The sequence below is a fragment of the Cervus elaphus genome, chromosome 19 (assembly GCF_910594005.1).
Source record: "Cervus elaphus chromosome 19, mCerEla1.1, whole genome shotgun sequence".
NCBI classification, from domain to species: domain Eukaryota; kingdom Metazoa; phylum Chordata; class Mammalia; order Artiodactyla; family Cervidae; genus Cervus; species Cervus elaphus.
The window spans coordinates 67,561,677-67,588,512 of NC_057833.1; the positions used below are offsets into that span (position 1 = coordinate 67,561,677).

The 26,836-nt window shown below is 47.0% G+C and overlaps 1 protein-coding gene across 6 annotated transcripts in view; it reads left to right on the forward strand.

The window, feature by feature from the left end:
• The window catches only part of ERG (ETS transcription factor ERG), a 315,726-nt gene extending 290,065 nt beyond the window's left edge, over positions 1 to 25,661 (forward strand). For 4 of the 6 annotated variants that reach the window (XM_043875442.1, XM_043875441.1, XM_043875443.1 and 1 more), the window contains 7 exons: positions 957 to 1,160; positions 1,988 to 2,068; positions 4,026 to 4,097; positions 12,977 to 13,045; positions 13,703 to 13,759; positions 14,415 to 14,462; positions 23,749 to 25,661. In XM_043875442.1, coding sequence (XP_043731377.1) covers positions 957 to 1,160; positions 1,988 to 2,068; positions 4,026 to 4,097; positions 12,977 to 13,045; positions 13,703 to 13,759; positions 14,415 to 14,462; positions 23,749 to 24,269 — 1,052 coding nt within the window. In that variant the 3' untranslated portion in view covers positions 24,270 to 25,661. The remainder of the gene's footprint in view (positions 1 to 956; positions 1,161 to 1,987; positions 2,069 to 4,025; positions 4,098 to 12,976; positions 13,046 to 13,702; positions 13,760 to 14,414; positions 14,463 to 23,748) is intronic. The other 2 variants (XM_043875444.1, XM_043875445.1) reach the window with 2 other exon arrangements.
• The last annotated feature ends 1,175 nt before the right edge of the window (positions 25,662 to 26,836 follow it).

Below are 26,836 nucleotides of genomic sequence, written 5' to 3' on the forward strand. Positions count from 1 at the left end.
TAGGTTAGTTTCAGTGTAGAGCAAAGTGATTCAGATATTCTTTATTCAGATGAATAAATGAAAAAGTAAAATAAAAAGAAACGACTAAGAAGAAAACCATATCCTTCCAGGAAACGTTAGGTTAATTGAGCAACAAAGAAGCAAGTGGTGTGATGAATCCTAAACTTTCAGGATAATTCCCTTTAAACTTTTTCAGTATCTGGTCTTAGCATTGACATCAGTGTTGTTTTTGATTGACCAGCATCCATTCCATCCCTTTGTAGCAACTCCTTGCTATTTCCTGGAGCCTCCTCTCTCTGTTGTCAGTCCATGTGGCTCAGTCTGACTTAACCTTCAGTTTCCTGGGTGAACGTGTAATTCAGACCCGATGTATCGGCACAGCCCCCCTCCTTGACCACAGTGATTGGTTCAGGAATGGCCTTGTGATTCAAGTGGGTCCAGTGATTCTCAACCCTAAGCATTTTAGTGAATTGTGGAGAAGAGGCTCAGAACCTCTTTACGGAAGTTGTTTAGCTCTGTAGGATGGAAAACTCAAACCAACAGGGCCCAACATACCAAAGGAACCAGTCAGAGAATGAAGCCAGTACAGAGGAAAGAGAGGCAAACCCTGGAGAGACTTGAGTCCTCATGACAGTGTTTGTGCTCCTGGACCAAACCATGCCTGAAGCTAGTATATCCCCTGGACTTCTCAGTTATGTGAATCAATAAATACCCTTCTTTGCTTAAACAACAACAAAAAAACTTACTTTAAAGACAGTAGTCTCCGAGTATAAGTCAGTTGCTCTTCCTTGGACGTTCTCCTTGGACTGGTCCCTGAGCCTGGCTTGAAAATTCTGGAAGAGTGGCAGGTGATGCTCTGGAAAGCTGAGGCTGGTGGGAGATCCCACATGGGATATGTCTCTGCCCCAGGAGTTTGTCTTCAGGCGTTGATTAAATATTCTTCCGTCCCCTTTCAGATCCCACACTATGGAGTACAGACCATGTCCGGCAGTGGCTGGAGTGGGCAGTCAAAGAATATGGGCTTCCAGACGTTGACATCTTATTATTCCAGAATATCGACGGGAAGGAGCTGTGCAAGATGACCAAAGATGACTTCCAGAGGCTCACCCCGAGCTACAACGCTGACATCCTTCTGTCACACCTGCACTACCTCAGAGAGAGTAAGGTGGTCCCCTCTCCCAAGAAGAGCACTGTCTGAGGTCCTTCTTAACCTCAGTTGCAGAGGGTTCAGCCCTGTTACTGCCCTAACCCGATTCCCATTAGGATCTGAGAGAATGCTCAGAAGGTGATGACTTAGCCAGATGCGGAGTGAAAAGTGGCTCTTTTATAAGAAGCAGCAAAGTCACCTCTAGCGTTCAGTTGCTCCTCCAGGGTTCCCCTGACGGAGATGATCACATATCAGAGGGAAACAGAGCTTTACCTGGTCACACGTTATTTCATCTCCACGATGTCCAAACGGAAGGAGAAGCATTACGGAATGGCTCCTACTTGATGGGAAGTATGGCATTTATCTTCCCGAAAGCCAAACCAAACTCCCTTGCATATCCCACTGCAACACAAAGTGAGGAGCGTTTTCGCTTGGTATCTTGAGATGTGGCTTAGCCTGTCAGAATGGGGATGGCATCTTGGCAGTCAGAGGCATGAATCTACAGAATTTGCTGCATGCTTTAGTATTTCTGAAAGGTCAAGTACGATCAGAAGGAGCTAGTCGAGATAGTGCAACAGTGGGTGGTGTGAACTCTTTGGTGTAAATGCTTTGCCTGGCATCCCTGAATTCAATATAGGCCCTCATCTAGGTTTTACCATGCTAACTGGTAGCAGAGCCATGGAGAGATTTCCAAGCAGCCCATGATATTTAGGGTGGGGAGTGTTGGGGGCAGGGGGGAGGGGCAGATATTATCTTTCTTCTTCTTTTTTTTGTTTTTCAAGGAAGGTAATTCTCTCTCTCTTTTTCATTTGGATGTTGCCTTTTTGTTTTGTTTTGTAGCACCTCTTCCACATTTGACTTCAGATGATGTTGATAAAGCCTTACAAAACTCTCCACGGTTAATGCATGCTAGAAACACAGGTAATGCTGGCCCCGCCCCTTGCCCCCAGGACAAGCGTAGGCTTTTGTTTATAGGTCGCATGCTTTCCAGGTGGAACACGGGACAGCCAGTGCATCAGGAAGGCAGAAGGCAGAGGTGGATGGTGGAGGGGTCCTTGGTAAATCTGGGCTCTGTGTTGGCGCTACTGCAGCCTCTTTGGTCTCTGAGTACACCCCTGCTTTCCTTGCCAGTCAGAGGATTTCTTTCAACCAGGAGATGTGCAGGATTAGCTTCTAGCCATAGCCTTAGCTCACTTTGCTGGGTTACTGTCTGCTGCTCTGAGTGCTCCAAGATGACCTGTGCTGACTATAGAAACTGAAAGCAAGTCCTGTATAAAGGAGCCTTTCGCGTCCTCCTTTATCTCCTTTGAAAATTAAAGGCTGAGAACTCAACACTTTAAAAAAATTTTTTTTTTAATTCTTAAAGGAGTATTTACTAGGACCAGCAGGGATTATACTTTTCCCTTTTGGGTGAAGTTTTAGGCCATTTGACTTGACTTGTATCTTCTTGCACAGACCTTGTACATTTGCAAAAGGCAGTAGGAGGAAATGTTGGTTACCTATGGGGAGCTTTTGTTGCAAGGGAGGCTATGTTATGATTTTGGAAGATTTGAAGTTAGTGACTAACCAAATACCTGCTATTCCATGTCTTAGCTATTGATTCTATATCTTATTAATATTTATTTATCTGTGTTTTTTGGCCTGAGCCTGATAGAGTTTAACTGATGCTTCTTCCTGGCTAACCCCTCTCCCTCCCATCCCAGTAGAGGCTGAGAGTAGAGTCTGGGCGTTCTGTGGATGAATGTGGTCCTGGTGGCATCCCTTTTCTCCATTGTGATGGAGACACTGTGTAAGCCTGACCACAGGCTGCTAACCCCACTGTATCATTTTGCCGGGACCCTCTGCCACCCCCAGGCTAGGGAGAAAACCATCGAGTGTTGGAAGGACCAAGTAACCCCCCATAAGCGAGCCAGCCAATTCACGGTCAACCCACATAGAGAAATGCAGCCGTTTCCCAAATGTTTGCCATGTTATTTTTAAACATGTAATATGAGTGAGTGCAAGCTTGAGTATAGCAGAGATTGCTAGTTGATCTCTTGAGCTGGCCCTCAGTGTTCAGAACATTATGTTTTTAATCTGAAGTTAAAAAAATTGCTTTGAACTGATCATACACTTTTCTGATGTAGGTTACACAATCAGCTTTTTAAGAACTTTGTGGCCAGAAATAGCAAGCACCTTAGACAAAGTAATTCCCCTCCCTTAGGAAATGCTTTGAAAATACACTCACTTTCAGATAACTTCATAGTCATTTAAGAATTCTTTTTAGCAGGGAATGAAAGTGTCAAGGAAGCTCTGATTTCATTATTTTTGTCCTTGCTAAACATAGAAGCAATCGAAAAGCAGGGTAGCACATTCCAAATGGACTGAGCTGGAAAAAAGGAAATTTTGTCCGTTAACAAGTGGAGCATTGATTGAGAGAGAGAAAGGGAATACAGGCATCTGAACAGAGATGTGAATTCATTTTTAATTAGATCCATATACTCTTTGGCAAAATGGTTATAATTCTTTGGTACCACTTTCCAAGGGTTCTGTAAAAATGTTTTATGGATTTTTGTACAATTTGAAAATGAAAACACCCAGCATAGAATTGTTCTAATAAAGCAAGCTTGTGGGAGGATGGAGAAACACAGGAAGGGGCTTCAGGAGGAAGCTGAATAATCCAAACCCAAGACCCTGTGTGCCAAGTGGAGCATCCCTTCCAGCTCCAGCATCGGTTTCTGACCCACGTCCTTGTCCCTGCTCCCCAGGTCAGGCGTGGCTGGTTCCAGGAGGCTGCCTCCCTTGGTTGTCAGGGGGAAAGTAGGCTAGGCACTGTTGCTGAGATGGACAACCACAGCAGCAAGACCTTCATGTGTTCTGTCTTTCCTTTTGTCTGCAGGGGGTGCAGCTTTTATTTTCCCAAATACTTCAGTATATCCCGAAGCTACGCAAAGAATTACAACTAGGCCAGGTACGAAAACACCCCTGTGTCATCTGTTTTTGTTTTTTTTTTTTGAGAGACATCCCAGGATGTCCCATGAGATGCGTGACCTACGTCACGTGACACAGCTGATCTTGGATGGGAAGCCCCAAACAGCCTGACTCTGCCTCTGTGGATCTGGAGCCTAGCATCAGTCAGACCTTTCCGCTCAGAGATCACAGGGACAGTTCCTCCCTGAACCTCAGGCTGAAAAGCAGGTCAGCCCGTTCACCAGCTGCTTTCAGACACAGATGGGCCGAGAAGTCATTCCCTACACCTGTCCGATTTCAAGTTTACAGAAGGACATAGTATCATCCATCCATCCTAATCGCATAGCTCAGAACCAGTGGTGTCCACCTAACACAAGTGGCCAGTTCCCAGCTGTCTCGAGAGCCAGCCTTTCAGAGCAGAAGTGTGTAATCGATCATATTTACACCTGAATCTTTATGTCTTTCCTGATGACTTAATTAGCTTACTAATTTATGTGTCATTCATGAAAAAATATATATCAGTAGTTATCAAGGGCCTATTTGTGCCAAGCACGATATTAGATGCTGGGGATCTAAAGATCAGTCAGACTTCAGAGAGCTGATCTGGCCTTTCCCTAGGTGGCCACCCACCCTCCTGAGTGCCAGCCACGGTGTGCAGTGGGGAATGAGCCCACGGCACACAGGCTAAAGCTCTAGATGTTTCAATAAAGTCACCTAGAGCCAGAACAGACTCACATGCATAATATTTAACTGTTTAAGAGTGAGGTGCCTGGAGCCGGAGGGACAGAAATGGATGTTTAACCTAAAGCACTGATCTTGCAGTAGAAGCACCACCTCTGACAATAGTGGCTGTGGGAGCAGGAAGGGAGAAGGATTCCTCCCTGAATTCCTCCCTCCAGGAAAGGGATGGGCCTTGTGCGCTGCAATGGAAGGGCCGTATACCAGAGGAGGATGGAGTGTTGCCAGGTGGAGAAGTGCAAGGGGGTGGCCTTGGGCAAGCGTGGTTCCCACATCTAAGCCCTCACTGGTATGCACAACCCCGCGAGCTGGATGCCGTGAGCAAGCCTCATAGCTGAGGAATCGTGACTCAGGGCTGTGGGATGGCTTCTGCCTGTCCACACGTGGATCTGGAACTCCCATCTTCCTTCCTAGACCCAAGCTGTCGCTCTTCAGCTTCTGTTGTCTGTCCAGGCTGCCCAAGTCCCCCTGTGAGCTGGTCCCATGCACCAAGCTTGTGGTTGCTGTTTCTCCCCATCGAAAAAGATGGGGGACCAGTGAGCTGACTAGCACAGGGGAAGATGCTTCTCCAGGTGAGGACTGCTCTGGTACTGCGATGGAGCCGGCGATTTTCTGTCCTCTGACCTCGTAAAGTTTTCTCCCCTGTCCCTCCTGAAAAGCACAGTGGAAAAGCTCAGCCAACGTGCTTAGTTATCTCTGACGCAGGCCATGTAATTGTGGACAAGACTCAGGGTCTGCAGTGATCTAGACTGGCTCCAAAGGAACCCACGACCTGTACTGGAAAAGGAATATCAACGCACACGTGTCATGCTAGGTCTAGATGTGCCTGAGCTTACTGCAAGTAAATGCACCTTTAGGGGGACACAGGACGTATAGGCAAATCATACTGATTTTGTAAGTGTTTTACTCACAGAAGCAGAAGCTGCCTGTAAACCTTTGGCCAGGGGTTGCTCATTTGTTTGTCTGAAGAGATTTCGTGGATGTGTTTGAGTCTCAAAAGCCGGGAATTGTGAGCTGGTGTTGGGGTCGTGTGGCCATGTGAGTTGGTTTAGTGTGATGGTCCGGACTACATGTTGCTTCACAGACAGAACAGTAGGTCTTTTGACTTCCCTTGGTCAGACTCTGTGCTTCCAGTGCAGGGGGCAGAGGTCTGATCCCTGACTGGGGAGCTAAGACCCCACGTGCTACTTGACTCAAAAAGAAAAAAACAGTGCGTCCTAGAGCTTCTTTTTACCCTGTTTGAGGATGTGGTGGATTTGGAAGAGGTTCTTTTCTTAATATTATAAAGTTTTATTCATACTTTTATATCCTCTTTTTAAATTTGTTTTTAATTGGAGGATAATTGCTTTGCACTAATGTGTTGGTTTCTGCCATGCATCAGCATGAATCAGCCATGGGTATACATGTGTCCCCTCCCTCCTGAAGCTCCCTCTGACCTCCCACCCCCTCCCAGCCCCTAGGTTGTCACAGAGCCCCGGGTTCTGACTCCCTGCGTCATGCAGCGAATCCCCACTGGCTGTCTGGGTTGCACGTGGTAATGCGTCTGTTTCAGCGCTGCTGTCTCAGTCTGTCCCACCCTCTGCTTCCCCCATCCATGTCCGCATGTCTCTTCTCCATGTCTGAGTCTCCACTGCTGCCCTGCCCGTAGATTCATCAGCACCCTCTGGAGCGTCCAGGTGTCAGAGAGGAGAGTGGCTGGGAGGACCCCGGCAGGGACACCCCAGGGAGACAAGGGTGGCCAGCGCTCGTTCACCTGGCAAAACCCTGATCACGCACTTTCCTTCCATCTGTCATCCAAGTGTGACTTGGAAGAGACTCAGTTTTCCCCAAAATACCTGTTTTGAGGATTGCCGCTGTGACTCTGAAAGGTGTCTGAGATAGCTACGAAGAATTTAAATCAGAGCGAACACGCCAGAGAGCTGTTTGCTGTCAGCCAGACTGAGAGGTTTGAACTTAGGGAGAGTTGACTTGTTTGTACACTTGGGGTGGGCCTGTGATCAGCCTTGCAGGGACGGCCTTGTAGTGGTACAGTTGGAGAAGTTTGCGATGGCTTGGGAGGGGGCGGGGAGGGGCAGGTGGGTGGTGCAGGGGTCTTTGGGAGAGGGTGGTCCCTGGGAATCTGACTGTGTGCCTGTGGTCACTGGGTTTCTTTCAGAAGAGGTGGTTGCTGACTGTTTGCTGGGGAAAGGTCCTTGGGGACAGAGGCCCGAGTTCCCGTTCCCCTGCACCCTTGGTTTGCAGTGTCTGTTCATGTCTCTGATCTCACACCCACGGAGACAGAGGACTCCTTCCTCCCATCCATCTGTCCTGCCGAGTCCAGTGTCCTGGTGCTCCCTCTAGCTCCTTCATTTCCTTCCTTCTCAGCACCCAGCCCTGGGCTGCCTGCCCCCTCCTCCCTTTCTTCTTGCCATGGTCCGTCGAGCCTGTGTTCCAGAGTTCCCTTGCGGCCTGCCCTGTCCAGAGGCTGCATCCTTTCTGTTTCCCCCACAATCAGCCGGGACTGCCCGGGGACCTTACAAGAAAGGGCACGATGGACAACATACTCCTTGTTCATGCCGCAGCCCCCTGCCTTCCCGTGCTCGTTCCTATTTATTTTTCCCAAACTGTCCTGATTCAGAATGCCCCCTGTTTTCATGATCCCTTTGTTGAACCAGCATTTAGATGAGTCTGTCCACTCCTCTTAGAAAATTCTAGCACATGGGCAGATCCGTTTACATTCTTTTTTTATGATCGCATTTCGTGGTATCACATGTGTTTCTCTGGGAGTCAGTTATTATTACCAGAAGTCCTTTTCCCATCCTCCCCATAGGCACCCTCCTCTTTTTTTGCTGCATTCATGCCTTTTGGGGACGATGGCCCCTTGAGGCCTCAAGGGGCACAGAGGCAAGTCTGACTCGGGGGAACTTGCAGGCTAGTGTTTGACCTCGTGATGTAAGCCCTGCCTGATATCTTGGGAGCGGTGTAGTGTGAAAGTGCTGGTGTGAGCCCAGGACGATCTGTGACCCCACGCTCTCCTCCTCCATCACCATGGCGACCCATACACCATGACCCACATAGGAGGCTAGAGTCTTGGGTCTGCAAGTGCAGCCTTGACTTTGGCTTTCCAGCTGGTGCTCCTCAAGTGTTCCGTGGGATCTGCGGTGATTCCTCCTTCAGGGTTTGCAGCGCAGAGCCAGTCAGCCTCTCCAGTCACAGCAAGACCGCATAGCTAGTGCCCTGTCTCCTCAGTTAAGCCTCCATCACAGCACGTGGCTGAAAATGCATTCTTGCCTTTGCCGTGACTCTGCTATAACCACAGAACCTGCAAACCTGGCTGAGAAGGGAAGGTGAAATACCCCGCCCACCCCCACCCCCACCCCCCCCCGCCCACTGGATCCCCATGCTTTGACAGAGGAGTTTAGAAGACTGTAGGGAGAGCTGGAGGAGAAAGGGAGAGGGTAATTTAATCACAGTAGTTAGGCTTGACTCTAAAAATTCCGTGCATTAAGTAGGAGTTTAGAGATTGGTTTTGGGCCGTAGCTGTTGGTCTTTGTGTCTTTGCCGTTAGCATCCAAGCTCATTGAGAGCTGGCAGAATCCATCCTTTCACATCCAGCACAGCCAGGGACCTCCAGAGTTGCTTTGTACATGTGGCATGGGTCCTGCAGAGGGAGGGTAAGCCCTCTCACAATCCAAGTTCTGGTCCTTTAAAGTGGCTGGTGGACTTGAAGAGGGCCAGCAGGGCTGTTCGGTGATGCTGATGAAAAGAGAGTATAAAACTTGGTGAACCTGATCTTGCAAGAAGGACAGCAAGGACGCTGTCTTACATCACTGATGTCTGGAGGAGGGAGCAGTGCGGGGGAGGAGTCTCGTTCAGAATCAGGAAGGGATCTTGTTGCTGTTTAGTTGCTAAGTCATGTCCGACTCTTCGCGACCCCATGGACTGCTGCACACCAGGCTCCTCCATCCTCCACTATCTCCCGGAGTTTGCTGAAATACATGTGCATTGAGTTGGTGGTGCCGTCCAACCATCTCATCCTCTGCTGACCACTTCTCCTCTTGCCTTCAGTCTTTCCCAGCATCCGGGTCTTTTCCAGTGGGTCAGTTCTTCACATCAGGTGGCTAAAGTGTTGGGGCTTCAGCTTCACTTTCATCATCAATCCTTGCAATAAGTGTTCAGGGTTGATTTCCTTCAGCCTTGACTGGTTGGCTCTCCTTGCGGTCCAAGGGACTCTCAAGAGTCTGCTCCAACACCACAGTTATCTTAACTCCAAGGACATAAGCAGAGGTGCTGGGGTGAGGGAGCCAGCAACAGCCACAATCCTTCTTTGTAGTTTCATGGGTTTTGGTCTAAATCATGGCAGAGAGCGTACTTCTTTGGTACCTTCAGCTGCCTCTGGAATGGTTCTTATAAAACTCAGTTTTGAAACAGTCTGTTAAAGAAATAAAAAAAGCAGAACCCGTGCCAGAAAGCAGCCTTCCCTGGCACAGACCTTCTGCCAAGTTTATGAGTTAATGGCCTTGAAGATCAAAATGGAAGAGAAATGAAGGGTGGGTTGAAATGACCACCAAGAAGTGACATGTAAACTGTGTTCTTACTCGAAGTCTTATGATCTACTCATCCATCAGGGGCCAATAGCAAATGTACACGGTGTCATAATTTTTCAAGCAGCCAAGGAGCAGAACTGCTCAAAACTGGCTCTGCTTCGAGGTGGTGTAGCTGCTGGCAAGGTCACTGAAATGGTCGTCTCTCAGCGAGGCTTGGTTCAACATTTCCCAATGTCACATCCCACAGGAGGGGGCTCGGGGCCCCCACGGCACATGATCAGTAGCTGATAAGACAGCCCTGGGGCAGAATTTCATGAACAAAAACAAAACTCCACCTATCTTCCATGGCAGTATGTTCATGAGCACATTAATCATTGTTCATGTAAACATCTCAAGTTCTTGGCTAAGAATCAGGCTTGGAGTTGTTTAGGTCCTGACTGATTTTCGAGGCAGGATGGGACACGGTTGTGCACTCTACGAAGGACTTCATGAAGAAAGAGTTTCAGAATATTTTTCTATTAGTAGCTTGGTGCTTAATTTCTTCCAGGTACCTTTCACGGGCAGTCTTCTTATGTTTAAGGTAGTAGCAGACTCACTGACTGACCCTGGCTATTAATTCCATTCGTGTTCTCATATTTCAGGCAAAAGCATTCCATCTAGAACCCTGTCCTCTCATTTATTGGCATTCACAGACTCAGACAGCGTTTCTAAAATAATTATCTGTAGGAACGCAGATTTGTAGAAAAGAAAAATGGAAATTGTCTAGAACAGGCTTTCTCAAAATTCAGTGTACAGCCAAGTCAAGTGAGATCTTGTTTTGAAATGGAAGTATAGTTGATTTACAATGTCATGATATTTTCTGGTGTACAGAAAAGTGATTCAGTTATATATATATATGTGTGTGTGTGTGTGTATACATATATATACCTGCACATACATTCTTTTTCTGATTCTTTTCTCCTATAGGTTTTTATGAAATATTGAGTATAGTTCCTTGTGCTATACAGTAGGTCCTTGTTGATTCTGTTTTATTTTTAGTAGTGTGTATATGTTAATCTGATTTATCCCTCCCCCACCTTAGGAAACCATAAGCTTGTTTTCTATGTCTGTGGGTCTAATTCTATTTTGTATATAAGCTCCTTTGTATCATTTTTTTTTAAGATTCCACATGTAAGTGATATCATATATGTGTCTTTCTCTCTCTGCTGCTAAGTCGCTTCAGCCGTGTCCGACTCTGTGCGACCCCATAGACGGCAGTCCACCAGGCTCCCCTGTCACTGGGATTCTCTCTGTCTGGCTTACTTCAATAGAGTGATAATCACTAGGCCCATCTGTGTTACTGCAAATGGCATAATTTAATTCTCTTTTAATGGCTGAGTAATATTCCATTGTGTGGTTTCTCTGGCGGTTCAGTGGTACAGAACCCATCTGCCAGTGCAGGAGATGCAGGTTTGATCCCTGGGTCAGAAAGATTCCCCTGGAGAAGAAAATGGAAACCCACTCCAGTATTCTTGCCTGGGAAATCCCATGGACAGAGGAGCCTGAGGGGCTATGGTCCACAGGGTCGCAAAAGAGTCAGAGATGACTCAGCAGCTAAACACCAATCTTCCATTGCGTGTGTCCCGCATCTTCTTTATCCGCTGGTAGTCAGTGCTCCCATGTCTTGGCTATTGTGAGTAGTGCTGCTATGAACAGTGGGGTGCACGCGTCTTCTCTAATTATGGTTCTCTCCGGACATATCCCCAGGAGTGGGATTGCAGGGTCATATGGTAGCTCTATTTTTTTTTTTTTTTAACACGAATCTGGTAAAATGCAGATTCTAATTCAGTAGACCTAGAGTGAGATTCTGCATTTATAACAAGCTCCCAGATGTTACCAGTATTGCTGGTCCATGGAGACACGAGGACCTGGAGCATATTTCTGGATTGTCTTGCTTTTTCACTCTGTAGATAAAAACCCTGTCATCGGTGTGACTGTCTGCTCCTGTTGTGGGCTAACATACTCTTACAATTGCCCTCCTAGATGTTTCTTTCTGAGACAGTTCTCAAATTGAAACTCTGGCTAGCCATTTTCTAGCCAAAAGGCAACTAGATGAGAATCCGTGTGCAAATGCCCCCAGCGACCAAAGTTGAAATTTAGTGGTAAATTGATAGCAGCTGCAGATTTAACTCCCCTGTGTAATCCCAACATCAGAAAAATGAGACTCCGAGGGACTGGGTGGGAAACGCTTCCAGTCCCAACATACAAAAGTGCCCGTGGAGAGGGAGTGGTACGCAGCAGCAGAGAAAGTGATCAAACTCAACCGAAGCTCTGGAGAGTAGGATTTCACAGACCACACCAGTCGAGATGGTCGTAGCCAAACAGACCAAATAAATTAGGGCAATTCTGTGTTGGATTTCACGTTGCATTTCATTGCTTGTCTCTCTGGGATAGGAAAATGGAAAGAGACATGTCTTTTGCAACGTAAGTCAAGCTTTTTGAAGACAGACCCACCAAATGGCCAACTTTAAACCAAGTTTAAAATCTCTCCACGTGAGAGTGTATAGCCATCTCCAGGTGTCTGGCAGCAGGGCACCTGCTGCAGGACCTGGGTATGGCTTTCAGCTGGCCCAGTGACACACGGCGTTGAACCTACCGATCCAAGAAGATGTAGATGTGAAATGGCTCTGTCATAAGACCGCATGTACCAATAGCTTTACCTAGGCACAGTCAGTAAGAGCATGCATAATAACATTTCTGGAATATATTTTAAAAGAAACTTGAAACAACTTAGAGTCACAATCATAATAGAACTTGCACTGAGGGTGCCGAAATATAATTATTCAGTTTGCATATGCGAAGTGTGATGAAGGTTTATGGGACAAGTGACAATACATTATAAATACCAAAAAAAATCATTGGCATATACTTCAGCTCTATGATCACTGCTGATATGTTGCGGAGGCAATACTATTTCAGTCTTACCGATGACTTCATGAGATTCCTTTTAGGGAAATCCTAAATTGATTTGGAGCAGGAGAAAAAAGTAGACATTTGCACAGAAAAAGAGCTAGTCCCTTAAGACTGATTTAATAAAAGTGGATGAGGGGGAATGAGGGGTGGCTGAGAGAGGCAGGTGGCAAATAAAGAAGGCACTCCTCTTTTCCAAGAAGAGGAAGGAACACGAATGCCATTTGGTGGATTTAGGGTCAGGCCTTGAGCAGGGTCCGTTCATTCATCAATACCGCAGGCTGTGTTTCAGACAGGTCATGCACATAATAAAGGGGTAATGGACTTCAGTCAGCTCAAGCTGGAAGCAAAACAAATAGATTGTAAGAAACTTGATATGGCCTTGACCTATGATTGCAGTAAATTATTTTAGGGGAGTCCACCAGCTCCCAGAGAATCTGTCCATGGGAGTTTTCAGATTAATGGGTGAAAATGGGTTAGATCAATAAAAGATACAAAGTTATCTTTTGTAAATAAAACATAAATCTCATGAAACCCAGATTGAATGTTTCTTTGGATCACTGGGTTTTCTCACTTATTCTAATAAACACAAACTTTAAAAAGCATACAAAATAGCTATTATCAAGCTACATCATTGATCTTTTAGTCATTTTATTTGTCTTTACAGATTTACCTTATGAACCACCCAGGAGATCCGCCTGGACCAGCCACGGCCACCCCGCCCCTCAGTCGAAAGGTACGGTGTTGGTTCCCGCTGCCTTGAACCCTCTCATCACCAGGCAGTGGGTGATGGAGTAAATGATCATCTCTTTAGCCAGTTTGTGCTTTTTCAACATACAACGTGTGTGTCCCTTTGGCCCCAAAGTGCAACTGATCTTTAAATGCAATGATTCATTCTTTTTGGGGATTAGACATATTTCTCTAACAGAAAGAAGTGAACAATGTGATGTATTTCCACATGAACAAATACATGTTTCATGGGATGCTTTGAGTATGGATTAAACGCCAGGTCATTTCCCAATCTTGGCCATGTTTAAAGTATTCCTTGCTTTATTTCACTTTCCTAGTAATTTCCCTTTATCTATTTATTTTAGAGGGCAATTCATTTTAATTTGTTTTGTAAACCATCTCAAATTTTCTTTTTAGTTTTGGAAAAAATGGGGCACAAATAACATTTTAAAATAAGTTAGAAGGCCTTTGTTTTGCTACTGTGTTTGCATTTGATTTTGTTAAAAAGGAAAAATTTTCCTTACCCTAAGATCCTTCTTATCATAAGAGTAGGACTCTTGTGTTCATAACTGAGATAATTGGTGGAATGATGAACAGCAGCACCAAAATCTAGTAGTCAAGCACAAGTTATGGCTAATCGTCTCTTTCATTTTTGGATTTTCAGCTGCTCAGCCATCTCCTTCCACAGTGCCCAAAACTGAAGACCAGCGTCCTCAGCTAGGTATGTTTCAGGGAACTGCTTGATGATCATAAAAGAAGAAATGGGCCTAGCAGCATCTTTCTAAGATGTGTCACTTTCTAAATGAAATTAATGTTCCTTTGTCTTCTTTAGGACTGTTCCATATGTAAAATGGGCACCAAATTACCAGTCTACTCAATTGGAAATGATTGAGTTTTTGCTAAACCATTTACAAAATCTATGCAATAAATATGGAAAATACATTCCATCTGCACCCAGCTTCTTTGTGTCCTGGGAATTATTTGACTTTACCTTCCAGGCCACATACAACAACATCAGCCCAGAAATGCAGTGGAAGGTTGCTTCTGCCAGCGAGCTGAGCAACGCAGCCAATATTGTCCTGGGGACCATGGGGGACTGAGGACATTTGCCCTGTTTATGTTCTGGGATGGAGAGAGCCCTGGACTGGATGTCAGGAACCCCAGGCCAAATCTGAGCTCAACCGCCAGCTCAAGATCTTTACCTCCAAGCTTGTCTCAGATACATGCGACATCTTCTTTAACACAGGAAGTGGTGCTGGGGGACTTTGGTGTGGGAGGCATTTTCAGCTCTGAAATCTGGAAACACTAGCAGGTCAGCATCATTCTTGCCATTACATCCCACCTGCTCAAAACCGTGTCTTTTATTTTTGCTGCAGATCCTTACCAGATTCTTGGACCCACAAGTAGCCGCCTTGCAAATCCAGGTGAGACACTGCTGATGGTTTTGCTCTTACAAAATTATCTTTTGGGCAGGAGCTGTTTTGAACATTGAACCTGTATAGGCAAAGAAATCCCTTCCACTGAACAAATTTAAGTTGTTTCACTGGATTACTTGCCTAAATGGAAAATAAGATGGTTGGGTTATAAACTTAACATTTAGCTTCAGCGAAGAGCATCCTTACCGAATCCAAGCTGTTTCAGCTTCCTAGGGCGGCTCTGCCAAAGTACTACAGGCTGGGGGCTTAGACATCAGACATTTATTGTCTCCTGGTTCTAGAGGCATGCGTGTGTGCTAAGTCTCTTTAGTTGTGTCTGACCCTCTGTGACCCACCAGGCTCCTCTGTCCGTGGGGATTCTCCAGGCAAGAATACTGGGGTGGGTTGCCATGCCCTCCTCCAGGGGATCTTCTCAACCCAGGGATCAAACCCAAGTCTTGTACGTCTCCTGCATCCGGGGGCATGTTCTTTACCACTACTAGCACCACCTGGGAAGTACTAGAGGCCTGAAGTCCAAAATCAAGTTGTCAGGGTTCTTTCCCTCTGTGGGCTTGGAGAAGAATCTGTCTAAGACCTCTCCTTGGTTTGCAGGTGGCCATCTTTGCCTGCATCTCTTTACTTCTGTATGTTATCTCTGTGCCCAAACTCCCATTTCTACCAGGACCCCAGTCAAACTGGATTAGAGCCCATGCAAATGACATTACTTTAACTTGATTACCCCTCTAAAGATCCTTTTCCCAATGAAGTCACATTCCAAGGTACTGGGCAAACCCAACATATGAATTGGGGATTGGGGGAGGACCACACTTCAGCCCATCACACAGCAGATAAAATGATATCTTTAAAAAAAAAAAAAGAACCTAATGACAACCATAAGACTTCAAACTGAGGCTCGTCATCAGTGAATGGCCTGTGTCTGAACTCAGATGCCAGAGGAAAGCTCAGCTTCTTAATTGGCCATTTGTAGCCTGTCCCTTGCCAAGGACTGTCACCTGTCACCACACCTCAGTGCCAGCCAGATTGTTTGATTTGTTTGTGTTCGGGTCAGAACCAGCTGTGCTGGCATCCACTTCAGAAATGCACAGCGTCTGCTGCATATTCTCAACAGCAACTTCAGATGCCAAGATGTCACAGGCATGTTGCAAATCCCAGCTGGAATGTGTATTTCCTAAACGTTGAGGCCAAAATGGGGTTAGAAACGGGAAAATGTAGATTCTATGTAAATCCCCACAAGGGAATCTATACTTTGGAAAATGGAAAATATCATTGTTATTGGGAGTTCTGCATCTTTGACGCTGAAGTTTAGTTAATGGTAACTAGTGCAGTAAATGTTTTTTAAACAGCAGAGAATTGAAAGGATTAGTTTTGTTTATTGCATTAAATCCAGGCATAGACCAGGTGCTCAAAATTATTTGCCAAATAAATGAATGCAAGGAGTAACAAGATACTCTCCTTCACTCTCAAGGAGCTTCCACGGACACAGGTTTCCTCGGCATCCACCTGGTGACTACGTCTCCTGGGCCCATTCTTATGCCTGTGCTCAGCTTCCCATTTGCAACTGCCTCCATTGTTGTTCAGTCACTCAGTCTTGTCTGACTCTGCAGCCCCATGGACTGTAGCACACGAGGCTTCCTTGTTCTTCACTGACTCCCGGAGTTTGCTCAAACTCGTGTCCATTGAGTCAGTGATGCCATCCAACCAACTCATCCTCTGTTGTCCCCTTCTCCTCCCACCTTCAATCTTTCCCAGCATCAGGGTCTTTTCCAGTGAGTCAGTTCTTCCCATCGGGTGGCCAGAGTATTGGAGCTTCAGCTTTAGCATAGTCCTTCCAATGAATATTCAGGGTTGATCTCCTTTAGAATGGACTGGTTTGATCTCCTTGCTGTCCAAGGGACTCTCAACAGTCTTTTCTAGCGCAATTCGAAAGCATCAGTTCTTTGGCACTCAGCCTTTTTTATGGTCCAACTCTCACATCCATACATGACTGCTAGAAAAACTATAGCTTTGACTACACGGACCTTTGTCAGCAAAATGATGCCCCTGCTTTTTAATATGCTGTCTAGGTTTTTCATAGCTTTTCTTCCAAGGAGCAAACATCTTTTAATTTCATGGCTGCAGTCACCGCCTGCAGTGATTTTGGAGCCCAAGAAAAGAAAGTCCATCACTGTTTCCATTGTTTCCCCATCTATTTGCCATGAAGTGATGGGACTGGATGCCATGATCGTAGCTTTTTGAGTGTTGCATTTTAAGCCAGCTTTTCCACTCTCCTCTCCCACCGTCATCCATAACCAGTCCCATAAAAACCATTCCTGTGTTTTGACATGATGATTATCAGTCAGGCTTCAGGAAGGCTGATCTGGCAGGAGCATTCAGGAGAGATTAGAGAGGGGGAAAGGGCGGAAGCTGGAACGCTCTGGGAACGTTCATACAATAATGTGAAATAACAATCCAATAGCTCCCCTCCCCCACCCCCGGCCATATCATGCCTGGGCAAATGCTTGTCTCAGAATACCACGATCTTCCTCCTGCAGAAGGGGAGTCGGAGGTCCCGATGAATGAGCTAACTTCTCCTGGGTCACGCAGCCCACCAGAAGAGAGGCCAGATTTGAACCCTGACTCTCTGCCTCCAAAATCTGCTTTAATATTTTCCGGCCCCACCACTGCCACTGAGCGAGCGTGGGAAGAGGGAGCTCTTGGAGAATGAGGACCCAGAGAATAGAAAGGAAGGATTGCCATTCAGACAGCTGCTTCGGTGCTTGGGATGGGTCTACAGTCAAGGATGGAGAGCAGGAACCTGTCCAGCAGCACCAAACCAAACCAAACCAGACCGGCCCTTTCACCCACCCCGCTGGGTTAAGTGAAATATATACAGTTCTGTGCCCATGTCGTCACAGATAAAGTTGTGGCTCGGTTGGTTACTTGGGGCCCAAGAGAGCTGTGTGCCCTTAGCAGAGAGAGTTTAGTACCTGGGGATGCCCACAGTGGATAGAGGAACTTGGGGCAGAGCAAGGACCACTCACTGGCCTGGGGAAATGGAAGATGTCTCGGTACCCAATAGCAGCGCTGGCATCGTGAGCCAAGGCTGCACTTTATTCCACTAAGACCGTGTCCGCTGGGTCCGGGGAAAGTGGCCACATCCAGCTTTTTTTTTAATGTGGGCCATTGTAAAGTCTTTTTTGAATGTGTTACAATATTGCTTCTGTTTTATGTTTTGGGTTTTGTTTTTGTTTTTTTGTTTTTTTTTTGCCTCGAAGTATGTAGAGTCTTAGCTCCCTGACCAGGGATTGAACCTGCAGTCTCCCTGCATTAGAAGGCGAAATCTTAACCACTGGACTGCTAGGGAAATCCCAACATCCAACTTCTGACCTGAAGATAAAGACTTCTCTTACTTAGTTTATAATGAAGTGGGCTTCCCTGGTGGCTCAGATGATAGGGAAGCAGCCTGCAATGCAGGTGACTTGCAGGAAACCCAGGTTTGATCCCTGGGTGGGGAAGATCCCACGGAGAAGGGAATGGCAACCCACTGCAGTGTTCTTGCCCGGGAAATCCCATGCGCAGAGGAGCCTGGTGGGCTACAGTCCATGGGGTCACACAGACTCAGACACGACTGAGTGACTAACACTTTCACTTTCTCCATCCCTCCTTAGGCTGTGTGGCAGTTAGATTCATGGGGCCTCCCCCTCCTAAGACGAGAATGTCTTTTATCCTGCTGTTAATGAGAATGCCTCTTCCTGTTTGGTTCTGGTTGCCCGGTCTCTGATAAATAAATCCTTCACCACTTGAAACCGCTGCCTTTGCTCTCCACATGATGCAAACTTTAAAAACCATTTTAAATGAAAAGATGACCTCACGTGATGTGAATGCCCAAAATGATAACAGCATTTCCCCATCTCCCTCCCAAATAGGCATTTGGTGTGCAGTGGGGACCACATTTCTCCTGCTGAGATGAGTGTGTCCTTGCATTATGAAGTTCTGAATCAGACACTAGCGACATCGCCCCCTTTGTATCCCATCAGAGTGGCTTAGTGTTTATCATGGCTCCTGTGATGAACAGAAATTGCTTCTCCGGGAAAGTGCTTTCTTGGGAACAGGAGATCACTGCCTCCCTTGGGGCTCACTGGGGAGGCTTTAATGATGAGCGTGAAAGTGGAACCTGCTCCAGGCAGGGCCAGAGACCAGTGTTAGGGATGCTTTGGCATTGGACAGGAGGTGGGAGTGTCCAGTCTTCTACTGAGACTTACCAACCGCAGATCCAGGGAGGGGACAAAGGACCTGAAGGGCCTGTGGAGGCGTGTGTAGAACCCAGGCCTGGAAGCAGGCCTGGAGTCCAGGTTCCAACCCTTGCTGACCTCCGGCAAGATCAGCCACTCTGCCTCTTGGGCTCTGATTCCTCATCCCTGCCATGGGCTGTCACGTAGTTCTGGGGAGCGAGGGATTAAACAAACACATGGAACATCTTCAGAATGATGCCTGGTACTAGTTAGCTTCCAGTGACACTGGCCAGCCCTGAGAACACCACCATTCCCAGCTTCTGTCCCGCCAGCCTGCGATTTCTGGGGAGGAAGGAGGGTGGCTGGTTTCCTTTGGCGTCTCCTGTTGGTAGGCAAGGGCAGTACCTTTCATTAAACCCTGGTTTCCAGCTCAGACAGATCATGATCAGAGCACTCATGCACTGAATTTGTCTTCATGGAGATCCTGCAAGGTAGTATGTTAATACCACCATGCTGATAGTATTACATCACCCCATTCTGCAGACAGGGACACTGAGGCATAGATGGCCGGGTGAGCCACCCCAAGTCCCGTCAAGAGGCAGAGCCAGGATTCAGCTGAGACGGTACCGACTCCAAAGGGGTGCTTCCAGCCCTCATGCTTCCCTGTCCCCCCACCCACCCCCTACTAGTCCTGTCTGAGCCGCCCTGAGCCCTGGCAGAGCCTTCCATCTGGGACACACGCCTGCTGCCTTGATCTTGACGTGGTGGCGGGGGGTCCAGGCTGTGCACTTGAGTTTTTCTGCAGCATCTCTAGCTACTGCAGAAAGTCCAACCATCGGCCCCCACAGTGCCCGCTGGGTCCGCCTTGCTTTATTTGCAGCTCTCTCCCTCGGTCAGCTGGGGGCCGAGGGTCCTCCTTGGGAGGCCCCCTCCTGCCTGCCCCGCGGCTGCTGAGTCACTCCCAGCTGTGCCTTTCCCTGTGGTTTATAAACCGTTTAGCTGTTTTGCCCTTTTTTGTTGCCCGGTTTGTACCTCTGTGCTACAGTGTTTCTCTTTTCTTTCTTTTTAATTCATTTTTTTATTGAAGGATAGCTGCTTTTCAGAATTTTGTTGTTTCCTGCCAAACCTCAACATGAATCAGCCAGAGGTATACATGTATCCGCTCCCTTTTGAACCTCTCTCTTCTTTTCTTTGAATCGGAGATGATGGTCCGCCCCCAGAATTAAAGGCTTACCTTTTGTCTTCTTTGAAGCCATGCCCCAGGCCCCTTCATCCCACGGGGCCTTCCTGTAGGTGGGCAGCCAACAGGCTTGGATTCCCCCTATCCCCAATCTTGCCTTTTTAGTTAATTACCCTGGACAAACCTAGGACAAAAGTAGCTACTCTTTACTGATGTTTCAAAGGGGGTTATCAGGATAGAGGAGAAAAGAGATGTAAAGAGTTTTGTTTTTTTTTCCCAAAGAAGGTGATTCTTGAGGTGCAGGTGATGAGGCTGTTGGATGGACAACAGGTCTTAAATGGGCTTCTGTTTTTACTTGTTGGTTTGGCTGGTGAGACACCCACTCTTAGACTACCTAAATCTTAGGTATTTGTGTTTTGGAATCTATATTCTAATACACACCTTTAATGCACAGTGTTACTGTTTTGACAGTAAAAGAAGGATTTAATAAATGGCTTTTGAAATGCTATAGCCATGAATAACTCAATTAATTTACCACCAACTATAACTCCTCAGCAAATATTGTGCCCCCTTGAGAATTCAAGCAGAACAAGAAGATCTGCTATAGACTGTGAAGGCAGTGGGTGTTGTTATATCACACTGAACAGTTAATGAGCTTGACATAATGTTGCATTTGATAGCATCTGCTTAAACAATGGGGCTTCCTGCTGGCTCAGTGGTAAAGAATTCACCTACCAATTCAGGAGACGGGGATTTGATCCCTGGTCCACAAAGATCCCTGGAGAAGGAAATGGCAACCCACTCCAGTATTCTTGCCTGGGAAATCTCTTGGATAGAGGAGCCTGGAAGGTTGCAGTCCATGAGGTCACGAAAAGCCGGACATGAGTTAGTGACTAGACAACAACAACAACAACTTAAACATTAATCAGTTTACATTTATGGCTTTTTTTGGTAAGAAAGCAGATGAATTTTGTTTTACAGATGTCTTATTCCCATATACCCTTGAAAGGCTCAGAAGTCCAAGCCCCTGTGTCTTAAAGGCTGATGGTAAATTAATCAAAGGAGAAATTCCTCATCTATCCCTTGACCTTCTTGGTTTCTAATCCTGAACTTAGGTCCCCGACTTACTAGTTAGAAACAGGAGAGATGAGAAAATACTTTTCTCTGCTGTTTTTCTCTTACACACATTTATAAAAGAAGTGAGTGAGGGACAGATTCCCCAGAGACAATGCCAAGGTTTGAAGAGATGACAAGTATAATTTTGGCTGTTTAGGAAAATCTGTGTATTTTATACAAAATCTATGGGATTGTTGTCTCTGTGGGAGGAGGTTGACAATGAATATCTATTTTCAAACAACTCTGTGTGCTTATATTGAAACATATGTTAGATTGTTTAAATCAAAAATCCATGTTTTTCCCTATTCCCAAGTCATATATGGAATTTTTTTTCAAGTAGTAATCCTTTAGTTACAATATGTATACTAAAACCATATGGTTTTCTCAAACTGCTCTTTGTATTTTTTAAAATGCATATTAATGAAATATTGGGGGCAGCAAAAATTGAGAACAGTTCGAATATGTGGCCCCCCAAAAGTGAAGACTTTACATTGTGATGAACTACAAGCTGTTAATACATTTCAAATGTGTTGCTAGAGTGAAAAAATGCTAATTTTCCAGAACATATTCAGAAAAGGCTGACCTTTCTCACGATGCTATCATATGGATAGATTCACAAACATGTCCACTGCATACAGCCAATGTGGAAACAAAGATTTATGAGCTGGGCTGTTTATACGGGGAGCTTGTGGACAGGATTTAGAGAAAACAAATTTATAATTGATTTTTACATTTCATCAATTCCCTGAAGAATTGGCAGAGTTCCTTTAATCATTTTATCATAGCTATTGGTATTTACTCATAGTGTAACAAAAGGTCATCTCCTTGGTAACAAGCCCAAGGTGGTATCTGGGAGCTTGGGAGCAAAGACCTGCCTCTTACCTGTTTTCAAAGCTTCTAAAACCTGCTTAAAGCGTCTTAGCTTCTCCTGGCCACAGTCTGACTGTGGGTATTTGCATGCCTCTCTCTTTAAGGGAGCCATCAATCATCCTAAAGTTTTGTAGCGTAGAGGCTAGAATGATGTGCCTGGATGTTTCTCTGAATTTAATAAAACCTAAAAGCCACATCGCTAGACCCCCAGTGGGATCAAGAGAACTGTGTGGACACCCAGTCAAATGAGATCGCATTGACTCAGTTGGAGCCTCATTCCGCTCCCAAGAGGACTTGCAATCACTCATGGTTGCAGTGTTTTCATCTGAAAACTCTGCTTAACCCAACTGGCGTTGCAACGCAGGGGCAGCACATGGATTTCCGTTATGATGCATTTGCCTAAATACTGGAAATGGGTGATCTGGTTTGAGACATAGCCAACTTTTTTTTCTAAACTTCCTCATTTTGAGTGGGTTAATTCTGTTCTAGGAAAAGTTTTGACAGAATGGCTTTCTGCGTGCCAGCCCCATGTTATGTTAGAAATAACGGTGTTTACTTCCATTCTCTATTTTTTCCATAAACTTTTCGATGTTCATTTCCTAAATCTGACTTTTATTATTCAACTTGACCTAGCCAACATAAATGGTACTAAGTCATTATTGCCAGCCACATAATGGCGCTTTCTGTCTCACAAAAGAGGAAAATTAAGTCTTCCCACCCCCAAAGCACAAAGTTGACCTGGCTGCTCTTCTAAGGAAGTCAGAAATGAAGGAAACTGACTCGAACTCTGCCCTGTGGGAATTCTTTGCATTCCCGAAAGGACTTGGATCGGCCTCTATATCTGTCTGGTCGTCACCAAGGATCATCATCTTAGGCCAGGTTCCTTAGATGCAGAGCTTGGGCTGAGCATGCTTGGGCAAGCGATTCACGAAGGGTATGTTCTCGAGGGAGAGGATGCCGGAGATGGCAGGGGAGAGATTAAGGGAGCTTGTGGGCTTAGCTGGGCTTCCCAGGTGGTACTAGTGGTGAAGAGCCCACCTGCCAATGGAGGAGACATGAGAGATGTGGGTTTGATTCCTGGGTCGGGAAGATCCCCTGGAGGAGGGCATGGCAACCCAGTCCAGTATTCTCGCCTGGAGAATCCCCTGGACAGAGGAACCTGGCGGGCTGCAGTCCATGGGGTCACAGAGAGTCGGAGATGACTGAGCCACTGAGTGTGCATGCATGTGACCTTAGCGGGAACCTTGCTTCAGTCTGACCCCATCCATGCTAAGTCCTGGGCATGACCAGCATCACAGAATTGGTCCTTCTTTGAGGACAGGGGGCTGACCTCTGGATTTCTTTGTCAGTCCATCAGGTCATGGGCTACTTGGTTGGGGGGCAGGCGGGGGTTGAGGCAGCTCCAGTTTGGCCAAGGGCAGTTCTCTGGAGAAAGGGGGTTGGTGCTGGGGGACAAGAGCCGCCAATGCCCCCAGCCCAGAGGGATGGGCGCACAGCCTGCTAAAGGAACTCTGCATGGGGCTTTCCAGGTGGCACTAGTGGTAAAGAATCCCTCTGTCGGTGCAGGAGACACAAGGGATGCTGCTTCGATCCCTGGGTCAGGAAGATCCCCTGGGGAAGGGATAGGCTACCCACTGCAGTATTCTTGGGCTTTCCTGGTGGCTCAGATGGTCTAAAGAATCTGCCTGCAATGTGGGAGACCTAGGTTCAGAACTCTGGGTTGGGAAGACGCCCTGGAGGAGGAGGGCATGGCAACCTCACTCCAGTATTCTTGCCTGGAGAATCCCATGGACAGAGGGGCCCTGGCAGGTTGCAGTCCACGGGGCCGCAGAGAGTCGGCCATGGCTTTGCACACCGGTGTTCTCACGAATGTTGTTTCCTTCCCCCACCTCCTCAGGGAGCGGGCAGATCCAGCTGTGGCAGTTCCTGCTGGAGCTTCTGTCTGACAGCTCGAATTCCAACTGTATCACCTGGGAGGGCACCAACGGGGAGTTCAAGATGACCGACCCGGACGAGGTGGCGCGGCGCTGGGGGGAGCGGAAGAGCAAGCCCAACATGAACTATGACAAGCTCAGCCGGGCCCTCCGCTACTACTACGACAAGAACATCATGACCAAGGTCCACGGGAAGCGCTACGCCTACAAGTTCGACTTCCACGGGATCGCCCAGGCCCTCCAGCCCCACCCCCCGGAGTCCTCTCTGTATAAGTACCCCTCGGACCTCCCTTACATGGGCTCCTATCACGCCCACCCGCAGAAGATGAACTTTGTGGCCCCCCACCCCCCAGCCCTCCCCGTGACGTCGTCCAGTTTTTTCGCCGCCCCGAACCCGTACTGGAATTCACCCACGGGGGGCATCTACCCCAGCACCAGGCTCCCAGCCAGCCATATGCCTTCGCATCTGGGCACTTACTACTAAAGCCCCCGGGAGAGGCCTTTCCCAGCACCTGTGTAGACACCCATCCATTGCTACAAACTCTTATCCGAGACCACGAATCAGAAGTGCCTCAAGGGAAACGCGAACGCTCGACTGGGGCAGGGGGAGAGATCCAGAGACTCTGAGCAGGAGGGACTTACTAAACCATGACTACAGAGATCAAGAGGATGCTACCGGTGTACACGGACAGGTAATCTGTGGACCAACCTTGTAAAAGACACTGTAAGTAGAAGCGTGACGTCATAAGGACAAAGTGCCAAAGAAAACATTCTGAAGACGTGTATAAACCTTAATAGAGTAGTCCTTGGGAATCCTGCTAGTGCATTAAGCAGGGATTAAACTCAAGCAATAGATACCACACAGTCTGGACCTAACATGCCATTTCTAACGTCATTGGGAGGAGAACTACCTGTATTTAAAAAGAGAAACATATCAAACACAGAAAAGAGAGGAGAGGGAGGCTCCAGTGGCCCATCGATAGACACTGTTAACGGAACTCATCGGCATCTGCTGTCTTGGGTGAAATCAGATTCTTGCCATTGGATGTGAAGAACAACCCGAGGCTTCCAACTCCTTGATGATAAGACAGGAACTCTGAGCCAGAGGGTGGGACTGAGCAAGTGTGTGGAGAGAGAGCATGTGGGTGTGGGTGGAGGAGGCGGGAGAGGAAGACACGGGAAGGAGGAGGGAAGGACTGGGAAGGGAGCTCCTCGAGCCGTGCAGACTGGACTCGGGATGGTGTCGGTTCTGCGGAGAACTGCGTCGTGGAGGCTTGAGGCTTCGTGCGGCCAGTGTTGTACCAAATCCAGTGTTAGGAGGAAGGATGCAGCGTGATGGGGGCAGGGCACGTACAGTAGGAGAACGCGGAAACAAAACCATGCATCTCTTTTTTGTTTTGTTTTGTTTGTTTGTTTATCAAAAGAAAACCCATAACTGGAATTGTCTGATATTTAAAAAGAAACATTCAGGACCTCATCCTTAGGCGGGGGGCTCTGCTCTCCACGGGGTCAGGTAAGCGCTAGCCTTCTTGGCTACCCCAGTCTGAAACCGCCTGGGTGTCGGGGCGAGGCAGCCTCCAGTTTTGCTTTCGAGTCGCGAACGCTGTGCGTTTGTCAGAATGAAGTATGCAAGTCAGTGGTTTGTTTTTTTGTTTTTTTTTCTTTTTATATAATAATTATATAACTTATGCATTTATACACTACGAGTTGATCTCGGCCAGCCAAAGATACACGACATAAGAGACAATCAATGATCTAATGTGGCCTTGAACTTTAACTCTGTATGCTTAATGTTTACAATATGAAGTTACTAGTTCTTAGAATGCAGAATGTATGTAATAAAATAAGCTTGGCCTAGCATGGCAAATCAGATTTACACAGGAGCCTGCCTTTGCACTTTTTTTTTTTTAAAGTGACTCAAGTTGTTTAATAGAAACTTGTGCTGTGTGGAGGTGGGTTTGGTGTTAGAGGTTTTGTTTGTCCGGGAACTCATGCAAGGGAGTGCCAAGGACTTAGCACATTTGGCACCTGAATGGCGTGGGCCTCTCCGGGGCCTTCTTGCCAGCTCACCCTGTCTAGGGCAAGAAGACCAAAGGTTTAGCCTGGGAGCCTCCAGGCTTAGGCCCAGAGTGGAAAGAGGCCTCTAAAGCTGGGGTGGTCATTGACAGATTCCAGATCCCCATCCAGTCACAAATCACCCTTCCTTCCTGCATGAAAGCGTCTATTGCATGGTGAACACATGCTTGTTCTTGGCGCAAACTGTGTTACTGTTGGTAAATAAAGCATCACAGACAGCGGCAGTGTCTCACTTGAATGAGACCAGGGACGGCTTCTAAATTCACCATCTGGCTTCTGCATCAGAGGCTCTCAGCAGGTAGCCTGTGGCCTTGACCTTCCCACACCAGGATAATCTGGGTACCCTGGTCTGGGATTGACCAGTCCTGAGCCTGACATGTGTTCAGACACTGTTTATTTCTCTGATCCGAAGTCCGTCCCCCTTGACTCCTTCCCTTTCTCTCCTGTGTGCCGCGGAGGATGGAGCCTCAGCCAGGGTGAAAGCGGTTAGGCGAAGCCTCAGCCAGGGTGAAGGAGAGCGGGGATGCAAGGCCATGTGAGAGGGAGCAAGCCTGAGCAGTTCCCCAGCCCGAGTCAGTTTCTGAATTGGCCCATCTCCGAGCTGTCTGGGGGCTTATTTTGCACTCTGTAATCCTTTCGCGAGGATTAAATGACGTTGCCAAACCTCTGTGCTCTGAATATTTTGGCAGTGGGCTCTAACGCTGGTAGGATCCGATTACCAAAGCTGCAGACACTCGGCATTACTTGAATTAAAAGAAATCCAACTATCCATCAATTACGGCAGCTTGGGAAAGGCCTGCAAAGTGCCTGTGCCTCCTTGGGGAAGATAAATAAATAAGTAAAAGCATAAAAGCTGGCAGCCGGGGGTGACCCACACTGTTTTAATGGAAAAGATCACTCATTTTTATGTTGGAATGCAAAGTCGAAGCACACCTACATTCTGCATATAAATAGCCATTTACTCCCATAATCACT